Below are 21542 nucleotides of genomic sequence, written 5' to 3'. Positions count from 1 at the left end.
AGTACCTATTGACAGATCTGAAATGAGAACATAGGTATCAGGACTACCAACATATTCTATTAAATATGGCTTGGGACAAATGAACAACCTTTTTCAATTTCCTGATAGATATTCTTATCTATTCATATAACTTATATAATACTTAGAAATTGGATAGTTCAAATTTCTAAAACCAGACAATGAATGTAACACCACTCTTCTCCTAAAACAAATAGGTCTTTCTCATTTAAAAGCAAATATTATTTTCTTCCTAAGAAAATAACATCCCTCTCTGAAGAATAAATAAACCCTATCTTCATGACAGCTCCCTGGTGCATCACATGGGATGGTAAAGAATCTGCCTGCAAAGCGGGAGACCCTGGGTCGGGAAGATCCCCTGGAGAAGGGAATGGCTACCCACTCCTGTATTCTTGCCTGGAGAACTCCTTAGACAGAGGAGCCTGGACAGAGGAGCGTCGATGGGGTTGCTAAGAGCTGGACACAACTGAGCAATAACACTTTCACTTTTCACTGAAGAATAAAAAACCTCTCTTCATGACAGCAGTATAATGCAGTGGAAACAGGATGACCGCCAAGCAAGAAAGCTGGATTCTTGTCCCAACTGTGCCTATAACTCTGTGACGGAGGCAAGTGATTTCCTTTCTTTGAACTCTAGTTTCCTCATCTGTAAAATTAATATGTGGTATACGATGATCTTCAGGGTTCCTTCCAGCATTGCCTCCAACCTGACATTTGTGTGCAATCTGAATAAACTTTAGAAATGAAACTGCCAACCTGCTTAGGACAATGCATTCACTTCAATTCTAGTCAATCTATTTATTCCATGTCAAGGGAATAGAGGTGGACATTCCATGAGAATCCCATCTGTTCTTTTGTTTTGTCAAGCTTCATTCTGATTCCTGCCACTGATTGGTCAGAACTCTTGTAAGAGTCTGGAACATCCACACAACAGGACATTCCCTATAGCTGCCTTTTGGAAATGATGATATGCCTGCCTCTCTCCTACATTCACAGCTGCTGATCTGAAAATTATGATGTGTCAGACATTTTACCACCTTAATATCCATCAACTCATCTTTATATCTCTTAAAGCTTAACTGTAATGGATTTTTAGGTGGTTTAGAGAGGTGAGCTAGCCAAGACAGAAGTCACATCATGAATAAACAGCATGCTTAATACACACTTCTTACCTTACGCTTGTTGGTAGGACACACGTAGAGATAGCTTAAAATCGTTTTCAACCCAACTTTATCATTCAACTTCTCATAGGTTGTCCCATAATCAGTTGACCTATAATTCAAAAGGAGCATTAATGAGGACAGAAGTATACGTCATTTACCTGCTTGTCAATGTAATGCATGTTTTACATAGTAGAATGGCTCTCCAGAGGTTTCTAAATGATTCATGTAGTATATAATGATGCTTAATTATGTACACAGTAGCATCATATGAGTGGTTAACATTTGCATTTAAATTGAATTGGTAAAAATTAAAACTCCATCTCTAACTGCTCCTTAAGGTACGTGCATTGCATAGAGAATGTTTAATTTTTAAAAATTAGGAATGAGGGTGTCCCTTGAATCAAGACTAAGAAATAAAGACCTTTTACTTAGATCTGACATTTCCAAACTTCTGCTTTATCTTTGGCACAGTGGAAAAGTAGGTTCTCCTGATTTATCTACAAATTGTGTTTTCTTTCATGAGTCATAGAATATATGGTGGGCTAGTTCCTCCAAAGGTCATTCAGTCTTTTCTTATTATTTAAGAATAAGAAGACGTCTTAATAGTAAGTGAAATTTCACAGTTTGACTCGGTGGCCTTTTCCAGCGTTAAGCCACCTGGAGTTGGGAGGATATTACTTCTTGGCACTGACTCTGTCTTTTTTGGAGATTCTCTCATCTTTTCTTGACATTGGTCAATGACTTATGAATTTAGACTGAATAAACAGAACTTAATCACCTTCTCTATATAAGTCTATTACATATTTCAGAATTGTACATCTTACTAGATCATCGTTGGAACCAAGTTCAGTAGGAAATATTATCTGTATTTGAAGAAAGTGGCTGAGAGAACATGAATAATCTATTCAAAGTCAGTTAGAATTTGACTCTAGGTATTCTGACTCTAAGCTCAGTGTTACATTATACCACAGTTTTTTTTTTTATTTAAAGGGGAAAATATAATATCTGTCAGCTTCTTTACACATACAGGAGATTTCCAGAGAAAATGCAACTCATCCATTCATATTTGTAGAACATCTAAGATGAACCAAGCACTGTGCTATGTTCCAGGGTACAGCCCTGACTTTCAAGAATCCAATAGCTCTCAGGCAGAAAAAGAAAGTGGAACTGCGTTATATGTAATGAAAGAGATGAAAATTAACAAGACTCAGAAAATTAAGTTGGTTTAATAAGAAAAATCACAAAAATCCAATTATTTAAACTTATTTATGATATGATAGAAGTTTCATATTTCCATATACCATAAAGATGAAATAGAACAGTTGTCAGTTATTAACCTCAATGTCATATATTAAGAGCCTACTCCGGACCAGGCACCAGAACTCAGTTCAGTTCAGTCGCTTAGTCGTGTCCGACTCTTTGCGACTCTATGAACCGCAGCACGCCAGGCCTCCCTGTTCATCACTAACTCCCTGAGTCCACTCAAACCCATGTCCATCGAGTCGGTGATGCCATCCAGCCATCTAATCCTCCGTCATCCCCTTCTCCTCCTGCCCTCAATCTTTCCCAGCACCAGGATCTTTTCCAATGAGTCAGCTCTTTGCATCAGGTGGCCAAAGTATTGAGGTTTCAGCTTCAACATCAGTCCTTCCAATCAATGAACACCCAGGACTGATCTCCTTTAGGATGGACTGGGTGGATCTTCTTGGAGTCCAAGGGACTCTCAAGAGTCTTCTCCAACACCACAGTTCAAAAGCATCAATTCTGCAGCGCTCAGCTTTCTTCACCATCCAACTCTCACATCCATACATGACCACGGGAAAAACCATAGCCACACTTTGTTGGCAAAGTAATGTCTCTGCTTTTTAATATGCTATCTAGGTTGGTCATAACTTTCCTTCCAAGGAGTAAGCGTCTTTTAATTTCATGGCTGCAGTCACCATCTGCAGTGATTTGGAGCCCAGAAAAATAAAGTCTGACACAGTTTCCCCATCTATTTGCCACGAAGCGATGGGACCAGATGCCATGATCTTAGTTTTCTGAACGTTGAGGTTTAAGCCAACTTTTTCACTCTCCTCTTTCACCTTCATCAAGAGGCTCTTTAGTTCTTCTTCACTTTCTGCCATAAGGGTGGTGTCATCCGCATATCTGAGGTTATTGATATTTCTCCTGGCAATCTTGATTCCAGCTTGTGTTTCTTCCAGCCCAGCGTTTCTCATGATGTCCTCTGCATATAAGTTAAATAAGCAGGGTGACTATATACAGCCTTGACGTACTCCTTTTCCTATTTGGAACCAGTCTGTTGTTCCATGTCCAGTTCTAACTGTTGCTTCCTGACCTGCATACAGGTTTCTCAAGAGGCAGGTCAGGTGGTCTGGTATTCCCATCTCTTTCAGAATTTTCCACAGTTTATTGTGATCTACACAGTCAAAGGCTTTGGCATAGTCAATAAAGCAGAAATAGATGCTTTTCTGGAACTCGCTTGCCTTTTTAATGATCCAGTGGATGTTGGCAATTTGATATCTGGTTCCTCTGCCTTTTCTAAAACCAGCTTGAACATCTGGAAGTTCACATTTCATGTATTGCTGAAGCCTGGCTTGGAGAATTGTGAGCATTACTTTACTAGCATGTGAGATGAGTGTAATTGTGAGGTAGTTTGAGCATTCTTTGGCATTGCCTTTCTTCGGGATTGGAATGAAAACTGACCTTTTCCAGTCCTTTGGACACTGCTGAGTTTTCAAAATTTGCTGGCATATTGAGTGCAGCACTTTCACAGCATCATCTTTGAGGAGTTGAAATAGCTCAACTGGAATTCCATTACCTCCACTAGTTTTGTTCATAGTGATGCTTTCTAAGGGTCACTGGACTTCACATTCCAGGATGTCTGGCTCTAGATGAGTGATCACACCATCGTGATTGTCTGGGCCATGAAGAACTTTTTTGTACAGTTCTTCTGTGTATTCTTGCCACCTCTTCTTAAAATCTTCTGCTTCTGTTAGGTCCATACCATTTCTGTCCTTTATTGAGCCCATCTTTGCATGAAATGTTCCCTTAGTATCTTTAATTTGCTTGAAAAGATCTCTAGTCTTTCCCATTCTTGGATTTCCTCTATTTCTTTGCATTGATCACTGAGGAAGGCTTTCTTATCTCTCCTTGTTATTCTTTGGAACTCTGCATTCAGATGGGTATATCTTTCCTTTTCTCCTTTGCTTTTCACTTCTCTTCTTTTCACAGCTATTTGTAAGGCCTCTTCAGACAGCCATTTTGCTTTTTTGCATTTCTTTTTCTTGGAGATGGTCTTGATTCCTGTCTCCTGTACAATGTCACGAACCTCCATCCATAGTTCATTGGGTATTCTGTCTATCAGATCTATTCCTTTAAATCTTATTTCTCACTTCTACTGTATAGTCATGATGGATTTGATTTAGGTCATACCTGAATGGTCTGGTGGTTTTCTCCATTTTTTTCAATTTCAGTCTGAATTTGCCATTAAGGAGTTCATAATCTGAGCCATAGTCAGCTCCCAGTCTTGTTTTTGCTGACTGTACAGAGCTTCTCCATCTTTGGTTGGAAAGAATATAATCAATCTGATTTCAGTGTTGACCATCTGGTGATGTCCATGTGTAGAGTCTTCTCTTGTGTTGTTGGAAGAGGGTGTTTGCTATGACCAGTGCGTTGTCTTGGCAGAACTCTATTAGCCTTTGCTCTGCTTCATTCTGTACTCCAAGGCCAAATTTGCCTATTATTCCAGGTGTTTCTTGACTTCCTACTTTTGCATTCCAGTCCCCTATAATGAAAAGGACATCTTTTTTGGGTGTTATTTATAGAAGGTCTTGTAGGTCTTCATAGAACTGTTCAACTTCAGCTTCTTCAGCGTTACTGGTCAGGGCATAGACTTGGATTACCGTGATATTGAATGGTTCACCTTGGAAATGAACAGAGATCATTCTGTCATTTTTGAGATTGCATCCAAGTACTGCATTTCGGACTCTTTTGTTGACTATGATGGCTACTCCATTTCTTCTAAGGGATTCCTGCCCACAGTAGTAGATATAATGGTCATCTGAGTTTAAGTCACCCATTCCAGTCCATCTTAGTTCCCTGATTCCTAGAATGTCGATGTTCACTCTTGCCATCTCCTGTTTGACCACTTCCAATTTGCCCTGATTCATGGACCTAACATTCCAGGTTCTTATGCAATATTGCTCTTACAGCATTGAATCTTGCTTCTATCACCAGTCCCATTCACAACTGGGTTTTATTTTTGCTTTGGCCCCATCCCTTAATTCTTTCTGTAGTTATTTCTCCACTGATCTCCAGTAGCATGTTGGGCACCTACCGACCTGGGGAGTTCATGGTTCAGTGTCCTATCTTTTTGCCTTTTCATACTATTCATGGGGTTCTCAAGGCAAGAATCAGAGTCAGAAAGCTATAAAACATATCAGCTAGGAATTAAGGAATTGAGAATTTACTATGGCTGGAGATAGAGAGAGTTCTTTACCAAAAAATATTTATATAAGATAGATAAATATTATAGATGATATTAGACTATAATACATAATATTATATACATAAATTATAAGTAAGTAAATATAGACAATACTTTATAGAATTAAGTTACACTCCAAATTACTGAAGATTGGGGTATTATGAAAAATTTCTTAGAAAGACTATGGATCTTGGAAATGGAAAGTGGGTAGGGTTTTAGAAAAGGGATGTAGACATGATACTTGAATAATAAGTGGGTTAGGGGTGCCAACAATTCCTGTAGTCAAAAATCAGCATACAACTTATCACTGGCCCCCTATATACACAGTTTATCCACATCTGTGGTTCTGCATCCAAGGAGTCAACCAAACACAGATTGTAGAGTCTACAGTATTTACTACTAAAAAAAAAAAAAAAAACTGTATAAATGGATACACATAGAGTTCAAATCTGTGTTGCTCAGGGGTCTGCTGTAGTCAGAGCATCAAAAACTAGAAGTCACCTTATCTAATCCAAATACATCACTAGAGTTCCTCAGGACCATTCTGGGCTTTAGCCCAATCGAACAAATGCTTGCTTAATAACCAGGAATATTTGAAGGATATTCCTAATCTCTTCACAGAAGAGCTTATCTATTGACCACATTAAACTTCTTTAAATTCTCTTTCCATATTTTTTTTCTCATCAGACTCATCTGGACATGAAAATTCCTCCTACTTTCTAAGAAATATCTGAGGCTTCTTTCTTTACTCAGTCTAATCCTGGTGTTTGACCAGTTTTTCCCACTCTCACTGTGGATTTACTGAGTCAAATTTCTGTTCTTACTGGGACTCGCTTGTCTCCAAAATTTCACTAGTCTTTCTCTAGCTCCTTCTATTGGATAACTTTTTCTATTTGTATTCTGAATGATACAAGTTCAAGAACAAAAAACATAGATGCAAAATCTACGGAGGGTTGACGGAAAGACGATGAAATGTATGAATACTTCCACATTTATAAATTTTGTGGTAGGCAGAAATTGACAGAACGGTGTTGGGGATGAGAGGACAGTTCATGTTTTTCTAGTGGGGTAAAAGAAAGGAGAAGCAGGGATCAGTTTATAAAAGCATGAAAATTAGTTTCCCATAATTTCTATCAACTAAATCTCTGAGCTACTCAAAAAATATTTTTACATTCAAAACACAAACTACAACTACAAGGGCAAACTCTGCGTGTGTGTGTGTGTGTGTGTGTGTGCGCGCGCGCACACACATTTAACTGAAATCCAAGTGTGAAAGATGATAATGGAGTGACTAATTCAGATTTACATGAACGACTTCTTTTTCAGATAACTTACAATGTTACTGGGAACTTTTCTCTTATTATAACATCAGTAGCCCAGAAACTTCAGGTATCTGCCATTACTTTTTTGTGCCATTTTTGCCCCTTGATTTTTCAAAGCTCAAAAAGTGAATCAAAATTTGTTAATTCTCAATTCAAGCCAAATTAAATGTTTAAACATTGTGGTATTATAGTAACTAATAGAAAGAGAAAAAAACTGATGTATTTCCATATACCCCAAATGTCACAGACAAGCAGTGGTCTGTGGCTGTCCCAGAGAACCAGAATTACATGGAGTGTTGACAAATTTTATGGGTAAAACAACCAACCAGCTGGAATACACTGGTACAGTGAAACAGGAGTGAAGACACTTGATGATTGTGAACCAGTTGGCAAATAGTTTACTGCACCACATTCTCACATTCTCTGAGTAGTTACTTCTACCAGCCTCATCACCAGGGTCTCTCCTTGGAAAATGCCCAGATCTCCTTACAGTCCCAGCAACCGAAAGATTGAGGGTGTCACTGTGTGAAACAGCAGAGTGTCACTGTGTGACCCAAGACACTTGCTCTAGCACCTGTTCTGAATGCCACTGCCTATGACAGTCAGCCTGAGCCCCAGCAGAGGAGACAGTGACCTTGGAGGAGGTACTGCACCCTGGAAGGCAATTCCTAGGGTCCATCTGCAAACTCAAACTCCCCTTCACAGCCAACAGATGCTTTCAGTCATGTCTGCATGGTCAAATGTGGGAAATTCAGTCTCCTAGGGATGTGGGCTTGGAAAGAACAGAGGAGAGACAGACAGCTGAGCAGCAGGCTGGCTGTTGAGCCAGTGCACTAGCTGTTAAATATTTTAAGTGTCATCTCTAGATACAGGGGAGAGGAGTATCATCCGAGATCAAAAAATGTTAGGAAACACTTGATTAGGCAAAATTTAATGTTTCTTAACTTCAGAACTTAGAATTTTTGTTATTCTTACATACATACATAAATTTTATTATTCTAATATACACTGTGATCCTCTTACATGCATATTTCATGAAGCATGTTCAAAACATTTGATTATAGGATCCATTCGTGAGAGATATCTAATGAGATTAGTCTTCTGAACAATATACTTTGGGAAACAATAAGAAAGACCAAAAAAAAAAAAAACTCAAACAAAGATTATGGCTCTTGGTTTCATAAGAAAAGGAGAACAATAAAAATATTTAAAACAAATCAAATTTGCCAAGAGAAATGCCAGTTATGTTAACTATAAAGTGACTGTTGCTGTGAAGGCAAAAAGGAAGCAATCTTAAAAATAAGCATCATACACAGACATACTTAAGATGCAACATAAGCAGCCTTGAATCCTCCAATTGTACCATTTTTTAAAACATTCCAAAGCAAGCATTTTTTCAGGTTGTATTTATAAGTTGGCTTATTACAGATTAAAAACATAGCTTCTGTCAACACCTATACTGTGCCAGAAGATACTGAAATCTTAAAAAATTAGTGTCCCAGGAAAATAAATATCAAATGATTAAATCAAGGACTTCAGGCTTTTGTGTGTGAACCTTAATCTTTACCCTTTTCGACAAATGAATCTTAAATAGTGACTTGTAGAACATTTGAAAGCATGTCTTTATTTAAGTATTTACTATATGCATAGAGCTGAGAAGAGCTTCTCTGAGGGGTGGAGAAACCACATTCAAGGCATGGCCCCTGCCTTCCAAGAACTTATGATCTCTTTGAGATGACAGAGTCTCCAAGGGATGAACACTGGGCACAGCTAGCTTCCACGAGGAGTGGCAGAAATAAAATGTGTGATTGGATTTCCTCTACTATAATCTTATATCATCAAATGAGATAATAAATAAGTGCAGAATCATTTGTAAACTAAATTAATCCATAAAAAGTGCTGAGCACAATGGCTGGTATGTAATAAACCATCTACAAATTATAGCTTTTGTTACTCATTTTATCACTCATTCTTTTTCTTGATGATTTTTAGTGTTCTTTGGCCAACATTCACTAAAACCCATCATGTGAATCCTCAAGGAAAATCTCAATCACTGAAAAGGAGTTAGAGTTAGTTTGCTTAGAAGATAAGACTATCTCATGAAGCTATTACTATTTTAAAATGTAACCACATTTAGCCTATCATATTGTGAAGGATAAATGTTAGTAGTTTTGTGCGGAACTTGGATCAGAGAGGTAAGGGTAAGAACTTGATATAAGACTCTGCACTCTGCTTCTATAATGACTGTGTCAGGATTCCATTGCTGAATAGACTATTACATTTAAGAATCCTAACAGATATTATAAATGTACATTTAGTGGGTGCTTACAATGTGATCTAAGCTCTTCAGCTCCTTCAGAATCCCATGAGCGGGACACTGGTATTAGTCACATGCTGTAGATAAGGAAGGCCCACATGTATAACCAACCTGCTTAACTAAGGCCACAGTACTCGCGGGTGGAACGCTCACTAAGGGATGTATCTTTAACCTCATGCTACATTTCATCTCTCAAAAGCTACATGAGGAAAAAGGAAATATATTTACAAAACCTAGTTTTACAAAACCAATATGAACCGAAATTATTAGAAGTTCCCCATGGGGTAGGCCCAAACCTGGATTCTCTTCATACTTGGTAAAAATCCAGAGGACCTGCCAGAAACCATATTAAGAAAAGTTTAACCAGAAACTCTCACAATGATGCACAAAGAAAATGTGCCTTGATGTGGCCCACTTAGGCTCTTGGGGAGGCTAGAAATACGGACAAGGTGAATGGGTCAACCTGTTAATGATGTGATGATGGCTCATGAAGATTACCAAGACGTTACAGCTGAATTGCAAGAGACACGACTTGAAGTGGGACTTGAATGGGACTTAGGAGCTCACAAGCTGGGTAACCAGTCAGTGTCCTAGTCTCCATACAAACTCCAGACTTGCTGTAGACAAATAATACTGACTTCTGTATCTAATAGGACTGCAATATAATCCTGAGATTCCCATTCCTAGTACCTCTCCTTTTCCCCTCTCCTCCCGATTCCTGCCCACTCCTGCCTTGTTATTTTTGTACTTGGAAAGCTCTTTATCTAGATACCCTGACAGATGGCCCCTCACTTCTTTCAGCAACCCCTCTCCTAGTACACTGCTCCTCCTTAGCCTCTTTAATTTTCTCTTCATAATATTTACCCACATCTGAAAGATTTTTACTTATTTTTTATTATAAAAAATAAAATTCTCCCACCAGAATACAAGCTCCATGAGGGTAGGAAAGATGTCTTGTGGACTGCTATCTTCCAATCCCTCAGAAGAGTGCCCCAGACACTTGTGCAACCTAATTGTTTTGGCTGAGTGACTGACTTCACAGATGTTTGCTCTTCTCATGTGGCCCACTGGATTTCCACGAAGTCAAAATTAAGAAACTCACCTATTCAGGCAAGAATCACTGAACTCCTTGTTATGAGCAAATACAATGGGCTCTGCAAGCTGAAGTGGCACTAGGGTGGTCAGCATGATCTATGCTCTTCTATTTTTAATGAAGCAACCTCTGCCAGGCATTTATAACCTGACCTCTGTAAGCACCATAGGAAAGCACACATCTCTGTTCATTTCCAAGTCCCCAGTCCTCAGGACGATGCTGGTACATAGCAGGTGCCTTCTACAGACAGAGTGTGAATGAATGCATGAAGCCTGATGGACACCCTCTTTGAATTGAGGATGAGCTAGGCTATTTCTTCAAAAAGGCTTTTAGAAAGTATCCACATAATTTGACTCCTTCCTTCTCCACTTCCAGGCCCCAGAGAGGCAAGATACTCTCTCCTAGACACACCACGCCATAATGGCAAGGTCACAAAACCAAGACTCAAGCTGTAGAGAGAAGTCCGGGGACAAGAAATCTCAAGGCATCACTCAAATCAGCTCAAATGAGATGTCCTGAAAGTGGAACAGTGTTTAATTCTAAATCAAGTGACTGCGGCTTCTATGTTTTGTTTCTTTCCTAAAATCCTTAAGACCAGCCACCTCCACTGTTCCTGACGCATTCGGTGGCATAAAAATAGCTTCCAGAGGCAAAGGTGCACTGGCTACATCACAGACTCTGTTCCTACGGAACTTTGGATGCATGAGGTTATAGCAGGGAGAATAATTTAGGGTTTGGAAAATGTTTGCGAGTGAGTCGACATTTAAATAACTTCATTATCATTCATTGACAGGTTTTTTTAACCTGCCAGTGCAATTGATATTTCTATTACCATGTTATAACAAACCCCTGCACATTTTAAATACAGTCACCAGATTCCATTAGTCTACCCACTGTCAAGAAAATATCTCCCAATCCATTTTTCATAATACCTCGAGAATATAATAGGCAATCTACATCAAACGATGACGTGGAGCTGAAGGAAATTGTCTCCTGTTTTCTAAGGATTCTGTCCTGAAATACATTTGCCTGTCAGCCTAAACATATAATTTAAAAGTGCTGCTGAGACATTATGGTGCATCCAGAGCTGAACAAGCTACCCTTTGTTTTCCTGGATTCCCTGAGCTTTTCAGATTAACCTGAAGAATCAGAGGAAAGGGGGTTAAACAGCAGGATTGGGGGAGGCATGTCAATGTACTATATAGATACTTTCCACTCTGCCATATGTTACGGTATTTGGAATGTCATTTAATTTGTAATAGAAAAGAAGTGTTTTGTGTTTTTTAATGGGAGGGACAGTACTTATGTGTTATTAAATAATAAGCTGTGAAAGTCCTCTTTCATCTTCCTGGTCTTTCTTTGCCATCATTCTTCCCTTCCTTGTATCATCACACTGCATTCTTTTAATTTATTTTATTGAAGTATAGTTGATTTACAATGTTGTGTTCATTTCTGCTGTATAAAAAAAACTGATTCAATTACACACACAGATTCTTTTCCATTACGGTTTATCACAGGATATGGAATATAGTTCCCTGCATTGCACTGTATTCTTGATGTTTCTAGTCACACAGGATAGCTAAGAGACTGGAATGTATCTGACTGCAACTGCATGCATACGGCTTTGTGGGAAAGTGGTGATATAGAACAGAAGACATTGCCACCCACATACATTTCTGCAGTAAGTCAACTGATCTGTATTATACTTAACATTAAAGAAAGGAGTTACCCTTACCTCAGAAATATCTCCCAGTTCATTTTGAGTGAGTATAAAAATAACCAAAATTGGAACTAATACCCAGAATATTTTGCTTAAAAAAGGGGAGTGCAAATTAACCTAGGCAGAGGTCTTCTGTTCAGCTTTTTAGGGCATAGGTACAGGGAAGAGTAATTTTCTTAATAAGGTGATGTCCACGAGTTCCTTCGGACACACACACAGAGGACTGTCTGTCCTCACTGTCTCTATCTGTACCCTCTATTTAGCTCTCCTTCCATCTCTGGGGCAGAACATTGCCATCTTTGTACTGGCTAGATCTTGTTGCAATAGTCCAGGAGAAACTACTACTCACTCCTTTTCATAGAGGCAGCCTCACTCATCCCTCCCTGTCTTTGCAAATATAATACCCACTGCACAAGAGACAGTGGTGGGGCGGGCAGAGGACACACAATCCTTATCATCTTTTCCTTTCCCTGGATGCCTCTCCTGACAACGCCAGCTGACTGGCAGCCTTTACTGGTTCTTCTACAACTTCCCATACCTGTCTATGCTGTCCTAAAACTGTCAATGCTCAAAGTGTTCAGTGCTAATAGACTACCTTCTCTGAAGGCAGGGCTAGTTTACATTTATCCTTTCACCCTTTTTTTTCCCCATCAAAATCCACTCATATACTTTCAGGCTGGACTCAAATATCCCTTCCTTTATTGAGCCTTCTCACAGCCCTCTGCTGAATGGGATGACTCTCCTTTATATCCCACATAACTCACTTGAATCCTCGCTTCTGTTACTTTCTATATTTGCCCTGCATTACCCTCATCTAGGTCTACTCCCCTCTCACTTGATGGCCAGCGACTAGACAACAAGCTGCATTTATGCTTACTCTTCTGTCTCTCCCTCCACCGTTGTAGCTTCTCCATGGTGTTCAAAAGGTGCTCAAACAATGTTGCTGATTGAACACCCTGAGACCTTTTCTTCTATCACCAGAAGCTATCATTTGAGAAATTTCACATTATTCTCTTTTTATGAATTTCTTTTTGGAAGATTAGGGAGCAAGAAAATTTCAGGATTCCCTAATGCGTTTGAGTCAGACAGGATTAATGCTGAGGCAGAAATAAAAGAGAAACTAGAGGCTTACTTAGGAAGCATGCATACAAATGTGTATGTAAAATGTATTATATATTAATGTACTAAATATTATACACAAATAGAGCAATGCAAAACATAATATGCATTCATCAGTTACAAGGATATAGACAAATTTAGGAGAAAGGGAAGTCTGCTCAGCTTTTTAAAGGGTTCTCTCTTTTGACATGACCCTAATCCCCAGGCATTTCTGATCCAATGCAAAGTTTCCATGACCGTGCTGAGGTCACATCCCCATATGCTGCAATATGCTACACTCATAACTGGCTGTGCCAAATATTTTATGAATAATAATAGTGGACACTCACCGAATGCTTAAAACATCCCACACCCTGGGCTGACAAGCACTTCGTAAGGATTAGCTCATTTAATCCTCTTAACACCCTGTGAGTTAAGTACTGGGACGATCTACATTTTATAGATGTAGAGATTGAGACTTAAAGAGGAAGAGCAACTTGCCAATACCACACAGCAATGATGAGCAGGGACTGGATTCAAACTTGGGCATTTAGTCTCCAAAGCCAGCTTCATACAGACACAAAGTGGCTCATCCATTTAAGCTTTGTGCTCACTATAGGAAGATGGAATAGTTTGTCTGGAAAACAACAGCATTTTCTAACTGAGCTCCCAGAATGTAGATCACCTTCCTCCTCAGTGATGAAACATTACTGTTTATGAAATTTGCCAATTATCATTCTAAAGTCAATTTTCTATTTGAATGAGGACCCCGAGCCCAAGCATCTAATAAACCAAGACTCCAAAGGATTGATGGCTCTAGGGACTACTGCAGCTTATGCCTTTGCTTGTGAAGACTGAACGGTACCAGACATGAAAGGACATCCACATGTATACTCCTTGCTTTAGAATCCTTATCAGAAAATGGATTTAACCTGCAACTGCTCATCAGCATTTGCTATTTCTGACAGAGTGCTTCACTCCCCTCTCATATGGCATGCTGGTTGACTAAAGGAGCACTGTGATTATCTTGCCTGGAAATATGCAAAAATAAGTAAAATATTTATCAAATGAAGCCAATGTAAATCGGTCCTCCTAGTCCTTCAATCAGAACATATAGTGAAAACTACGAAAAAAACGTATTCTGGAAGCATAAGCAACTAGTAATTTAGTAGTGATAATAGGATTTATTTGATTCCCTGATATTAAAATGATTAATTATCCTAAATTATGGAAGTTGTTCTCTGGGTGTTATGATATAAGGATATCTTATGAGTTGTTGTTGTTTTCTATATATGGTAGGAGCCTCAACCTCACATGATGACTAAAAATCAAGTGAATTGGAAATGAGTAAATTATTTCCCCACATGTAATTGGAGAAGACTGGACCACTGATCTCTAGTCATGACTAATGACTAGAATTTCTGTAGCAGGAGTAGTTTTAGGGAACTTGACATCTATAGTGAAGCCTGGAGTAAGGCTTAGAGAACAACACCATCCCAAAATCATAGGAGACAACCAGGGGTTGGAGTTTCAAGAGGGGGGTATATCCTCTGTTACATGTTGTCTGCTTTCTATTTAGCTTCTTTAAAGATGAAATGATTGAGCCTGGATAGAAAACATGATTTGTTCATTACTGCGTGAAAAGTGATGTGAACGTGTTAGTCATTCAGTTGTGTCTGACTCTTTGTGACCCCATGGACTATAGCATGCCAGATTCCTCTGTCCATGGGATTCTCCAGGCATGAATACTGGAGTGGGTTGGCACTGCCTTCCCCATGGGATCTTCCTGACCCAGGGGTCTAACCTGACTCTCCTGCATTGCAGGCAGATTCTTTACCATCTGAGCCACCAGGGAAGCCCTCATTACTCCATATCATTTCTTAAATAATTACTATTTATTGAGGAATCTCCACCTATTAATGTGAAGGAAGCTAAAGATACTAAAAAAAATCTTCAATAAAGTCTTAAAGGTAATTTGATCTGTTTAGTGGTTTTTAATTTTTTTTTATTAAAGCAGTGGGGTATTTAAAACATATTTCAAATTATACAGTAGACACATAGGAGTTAGATTCATTGAACTCCCTGTTGTCCACTCTAGCCCACCCCCAGATACCCTAGTTTACCTCTTTTAGTAATCCTTTAACACTTTCACACAACATCCAGAAATCAATAAAGTACAGTTTCTACACAATAGGATAGGTCTGACCTTATGATTCTGCAGATACTTTATCTAAGCTAAGACTCAGTGTAAAGTAAGCCAAGAATTCAGTTGACACCAAGTCATGAAGAGAACACAGGTTTTCTGATTCATGTGCTAAGGCATTTTTCAGAATTTCAGGCTATAAAATATGCAAAAGTACCATTATCTCATTAGAGAAAACTAATTATAAAGCTTAATCATCCTAGAATTAATTAATACTGTAAGAAACATGATTCTACATATAAAAGTTAATTCTCCTCCAAAACTAAAAACCAATAAAACATAAAAATTTAAAATAATAATAAAAATAATTACAAAATAAACTAAATCAGAAGCATAGATATATACAAAATTATGTGTAAGCACACTTTGGAATCATATCAAACTGAAAATAGTGGTTATATTCAGGAAAGGGACCAGGATGAGGGATGACAGTCAAAGAGGATATTAAAAATCACAAATGATATATAGTGCTTACTGAGAATACATTTCAGAATCCCTCATGGAATGAAATTTGAAAGGAAAGCCCAGAAACACTAGTCATTGATCTTTATCCCTGCCAGTCTTCATGCAGTGATATCTAACCCACTCACAGGCAATACTCTGCTCACAAAATCTGATGGTCCAGCCAACCAGAGCTCTAACCTACACCATGATTCCAGGCCACAGTGACATTGTCCACAAGTATCCGGGAAAACTGTCAGGTCCTACTTCCCTCAGCTTTGCCAATTTTATTCAAAAATCCAGTAAAAACTGGCTATCCCAACCACAATCTTATCACTGTCCCTTCATTGCATTCTTAAATATGTCAAGATGAACACAATATAAATTAAAACACTCAGGTGTTTCTTGGCTTGAAACTTATTGTGGCATTGGTAGCACCAGAATACTTAGTAATAGGTGCTTAAAAATGCTCACCAGAAGTCCAAGACTCTGATTCTTCATAATCAAGCACAACGTGTAGTTAATTTACATATTAGAGTGCACTGATGTAGTATAATGGCAATTATTATATTAAACAACAACTATTTGTGCTGTGTCTCCTAGGTTCCAGGCCTTGTTACTGTCACCGGCAGTAAAACAGAAAAAGAAGAAACAAATACAAAATCACTATTCCTTTGGAGCTTAGACTCTAGCAGGAAGAGACACATTAGAAACACATAAGTATTAGTTGCTCAGTCATGTCCAACTCTTTGCGAACCCATGGTCTGTCCATGGAATTCTCCAGGCAAGAATACTGGAGTGGGTTGCCATTCCTTTCACCAGGGGATCTTCCTGACTCAGGGATCAAACCCGGGCCTCCTGCAATGCGGGCAGATTCTTTACCATCTGAGCTACCCGGGAAGCCCATAAACAAATGTATAAATAATTTTTCAGGTGACAGTAAATACTACAAAAGTAAAGGAAACAGAGAGAGGAGGATGGAGAATGAGGATGGGGCCTGTTACATTATACAGCATAGTCAGAGAAAAGTGAAAATGAAAGTCGCTCATTCGTGTCCGACTCTTTTGCAAACCCATAGACTATACAGTCCAGGGAATTCTCCAGGCCAGAATACTGGAGTGGGTAGCCTTTCCCTTCTCCAGGGGATCTTCCCAACCCAGGGATCAAACCCAGGTCTCCTGCATTGCAGGTGGGTTCTTTACCAGCTGAGCCACAAGGGAAGCCCAAGAATACTGGAGTGTGTAGCCTATCCCTTCTCCAGGGGATCTTTCCGACTCAGGAATCGAATCAGGGTTTCCTTAATTGCAGATGGATTCTTTACCAGTTGAGCTACTAGGGAAGCCCTATAGTCAGAGAAGGCCTTACTAATAAGACATTTGAGGATAAATCTGAGTGATATATGTGGGGAGGTACGTATGTTGAGAAACAGTGTTAGAGGCAGAGGAAAAAGCAAGTGCAAGGGCATGGGGCCAGGTCCAAGTTCTGGGTGTCTGATTTATGGCCAGACAGCATATTAAAAAGTAGAGACATCATTTAGTTGATAAAGGCCCATATACTCAAAGCTATGGTTTTCCCAGCAGTCATGCACAGATGTGGGAGCTGGACCATAAAGAAGGCTGAGCATCGAAGAATAGATGCTTTCTAATCGAATAGTGGTGTTGGAAAAGACCTCTTGAGAGGCCCTTGGACTACAAGGAGATCAAACCAGTCAATCCTAAAGGAAATCAACTGGGAATATTTACTGGAAGGACTGATGCTGAAGCTAAAGCTCCAATACTTTGGCCACCTGATGTGAATAGCCGATTCATTGGAAAAGATCCTGATGCTGGGAAAGATTGAGGGCATGAGGAGAAGAGGATGACGGAGGATGAGATGGCTGGACAGCATCATTGACTCAATGGACATGAGTTTGAGCAAACGCCAGGAGATGGTGAAGAACAGGGAAGCCTGGCGTGCTACAGTCCATGGGGTCACAAAGAGTTGGACACGACTGAGTGACTGAACAACAACAAATGGTTAGTTCACCAATTTAGAACTACATTTAATTTTTTTTTTTTTTAGTATGTAGCTCCATTTATTCAAGAACTACTTATCTTAAATCCTAAAGGAAGGGAAAAACACCAAAATAATAATGGAATGTGAGATGCAGCATGATTTATTAAAACTGAGATCATGTTCCTTGATACATATTCCTGCAGGAGATTTAGCAGGACAAGTTGATTACAAATGGCTCCTGTGGAATTCATATGGTGGGCTTCAAGGCTGAAATACTATGTATTTGAAAACCAGATTTCACCCTCACAGAACATCAGGAAACTCTGCTTGATGGAGGTGAGTTGGTGGCATATTATTTTAGAGAAATAAACTTATTTATTCTGTACAGGAGTACAGAACTTATTTCCAATACCCTGACCCAGACTCTTCTAAAAGGTTTTGGCCCTATAACTTACTATTTTTCATCTCCCAAAGCCACCCAAATTGATTTTCTACATACATCTCTGCTTTTTACAGTCCTATTTTTCAAACTACATTTCTCTCATTCTCTCAAAAATAATATGTCCTCCAATTCACCTCCATTAAGCAGCATTTTCAATTTTCAATATCTGGCTCCGTTTCTAATTGCACCAATAACTCCTTCAACTCAAGGCCTTCACATTTCTCTCACTTCAGAACATTTAGTGTTTATATGCCTACCTTACAAGAAAAGTGATTAGGGGTCACCCTTCCTGGAGGAATCAACGCCAGAACTTGTCACAGTAATGGGCTCTGAAGTTGCCTATGAGGCTTTGCCAATGACCTGCTGAGTGACCTTGGGCAAGTTGCCCAACCTCTCTGGGCTGTTCAATAATAATGGTCATTGACCTCACAAGGTTGTTGAGAGGAAACACTAATCAACCTGATTGGGAAACAGTCAATATAGAGAGCTTTATAAATATTTACCAATATACAATGAGCTCACCGCATATGAGAGTCAAAAGATCTGCATAATCACAGAAAACCCTGTCTGGACCCCAGAGTAACAGTCAACATGGTGTCTGACATGGTTTCTTTCTCTTAAAATTTAAGGCTACCAGCATTCTGGGATGGTTTCCATTTTGAATCCTAAGAGAGAGGAAAGAATCAGATCAGTGAAGCCTTAGTCACCTACTAAACAAAGAAAGCAATGACTCTAGTTCACTAAAGTGGTAATACTGTATACAAGGAAAAATGTATGCATGCCACTTTTATAATAGAGTGTGTGTACCACTGAGCTTGTCACTCAACAAACTAGGTAAACTGAGGATAATATATTACAGATACAGTTCTGGACATGTGTGTTAGTCGCTTAGTTGTGTCCGACTCTTTGCGACCCCATGGACTGTAGCTCGCCAGGCTCCTCTGTCCGTGAAATTCTCCAGGCAACAATACTGGAGTGAGTTGTCCAGTTCTGGACATGAGGGGAAAAATATTCAATAAACCAAGCAAGGATCCTATCCTCAAGGAGGCTGCATTTTAGCATAAGAGATAATCAATCCCACCAAAAAAAGTGTTTATATTTTCCTGTTTACATAAATACTTAGATGTAAACAAAAGAGAGTCCTGCTGTAAACAGTGACAGAGTGGTGGCTACATAGATCGGATGGTTTTGGGAGACCTCTATGAGTAGATGATGTAAGCATGCATTGGAAGCAGAAGAGGCTACAAATGCAAAATCCTTAAGGTGTATTCAAGAAACCACAAGAAACTTGTGCGCTCTTAGCTTAGAGGGGGATGAATACAGAGAAATACACAGGACCTAGATCATGTAAGGTCTTGCTTAAAGTACATGGTAAGAAGTTTAGATTTTCTCCTATGTGAGACCATAAGGCAGAGGAAAGGTGTGGTCAAAGCCAAGTCCGAAATTGACTACATTTTAAAGGGATCATTTTGGCTACTGCATGCAGAATAAACTAGAAAATACAAGAAGTAAAAAAGCAAAGAGTCCAAGTAAATGAGAAATATGGCTCAGACGAGGGACTCAGGCCAGGAGTCACTCCTGGGCTTGATTTTTCAGTGAGGAATACCTGCAGGCTACCAGCAAGTTATCAATTGTACCAAAACCTAGTAATCGATGACTATTTCTATAAACATTTCATAATAATTTCTATTCATTATGTATAATTTTTTCTAGGTATAACTTATATAATAATTTCTTCAACTCACACTCTTCTTTAGCACAGGCCCGATTCAGTACCTGACAGTTCCTTTTCTCTTAGGACCAGACAATTCCTGAGACATTCTGCTTACAGAGACCCTGGAAGGAGTATGGCTTCCTTGACATTGAGGGTGCAGTTTGTATAATCAACATGAATAATTCAGCAGTGTATTAGTTATGCTTTATGATTATCATTCACTTCAACTTGAGCTACAGTTTGAGAGTTCTGGACTTTTATTTTTTTTTAATCACCAGAAGCTCATCCATCACTATGCATCCAAGGGATCTACCAGGTTACAAAGTCTGCTATTTATAGCAACAATTGTGATTCAAAATATGCATCAGTATGTTGGTCCCCTGACACCTGACCTTAGGTGAAGCGCAGGATCTCCAGATGAATTTTTACAGGAAGTGAGATGAAAGCACATAGCTGGAGACTGATGCCAGTGTGAGTGCTCAAGAGAACACGCTCTTTGGCTGCTTCCCAGACGAGAAATGGTCAGAAGTGCAGACTGTTTGTCACAGCTACCTGAGAGGTGACAGAGAAACGATAGGCAGGGTGCCCTGACATTTTCACATCAGGGTGTATGAGCCAAATTTTCTCAAAATGAAGAGCGATCACTCAAAATCCTGTTCAGAGATTGCCTTAGGGAAGGAGTCTCCAGGACTCCTTGCTTAAGTCATTCAATTCTCAGCATCGTTTATATAGTTAACTGGCAGCTAAACTTCTCTCCCACATCACCACGCAACGACTTGTGTCTCTTGCAAATACCACCACCATGAACACCTACCTAATAATCACTTTGCATCCCAGTACCTTAAGATGTAGGACTTCCCAGGAGACATTAGTGGTAAAGAATCTGCCTGCAATGCAAGAGACCCAGGAGATGCAGATTTCGATCCCTGGGTTGGGAATATCCCCTGAAGTAGTGCAAGACAACCCACGCTAGCATTCTAGCCTGGAGAATTCCACAGACAGAGACGCCTGGAGGGCTACAGCCCATAGGGTCGCAAAGAATAGGACATGACTGAAGCAACTTAGCATGCATGTACCTGAAGATGTGATTTTTTTCATATCTTTAAGAGTTGTTTTTTTTTTTTTTTTCTAGAAGGAGTTTTCCTTGGATAGAGGCCGTTTCCTTTGTACAGTGTCTAACATCAGGCCTTAAGTAATTAGCCATGTACCAAATATTTCTGACAGTGACGAGGCTAATGAGAATCAGTTACTATTTTCATACTCCCAAAGGCACTTCAACCCTTGTTTGCTGTAAAATGTGTTTGAAAATCCTGAGAGAGAACTTTTCTTTCCGCCACAGCTGGGTTTTTATACAAATTATTAATAAGAACCAATCTTTTCTAAAATCCAAGTAACAAAATTCAGGCTGCTTAATGGGCTTTAGGAGCAAAATCAAGCATTAATCTACTCTTGAAGAGGTGGAACTCTATTCAAGAGAGAGTCACAGTCCTCAGCAAAAGTTTTGTGAACAGTGGAAAATAAAGTAGA

At 39.3% G+C, this 21542-nt stretch overlaps 1 protein-coding gene across 9 annotated transcripts in view; it reads right to left on the bottom strand.

The window, feature by feature from the left end:
• Positions 1-21542, bottom strand: part of LOC145539476 (VPS10 domain-containing receptor SorCS1) — a 580892-nt gene that overhangs the window by 262421 nt on the left and 296929 nt on the right. For all 9 annotated transcript variants that reach the window (XM_081573556.1, XM_081573559.1, XM_081573557.1 and 6 more), the window contains exon 3: positions 1191-1290. In XM_081573556.1, the coding sequence (XP_081429682.1) occupies positions 1191-1290 (100 nt within the window). The remainder of the gene's footprint in view (positions 1-1190; positions 1291-21542) is intronic.

Source organism: Giraffa tippelskirchi, chromosome 2, assembly GCF_054371585.1.
Source record: "Giraffa tippelskirchi isolate mGirTip1 chromosome 2, T2T-mGirTip1v1.2.pri, whole genome shotgun sequence".
Classification (NCBI taxonomy): Eukaryota; Metazoa; Chordata; class Mammalia; order Artiodactyla; family Giraffidae; genus Giraffa; species Giraffa tippelskirchi.
The sequence above is the reverse complement of the archived record's forward strand: the minus strand, read 5'-3'. Positions and strand labels throughout refer to the sequence as shown.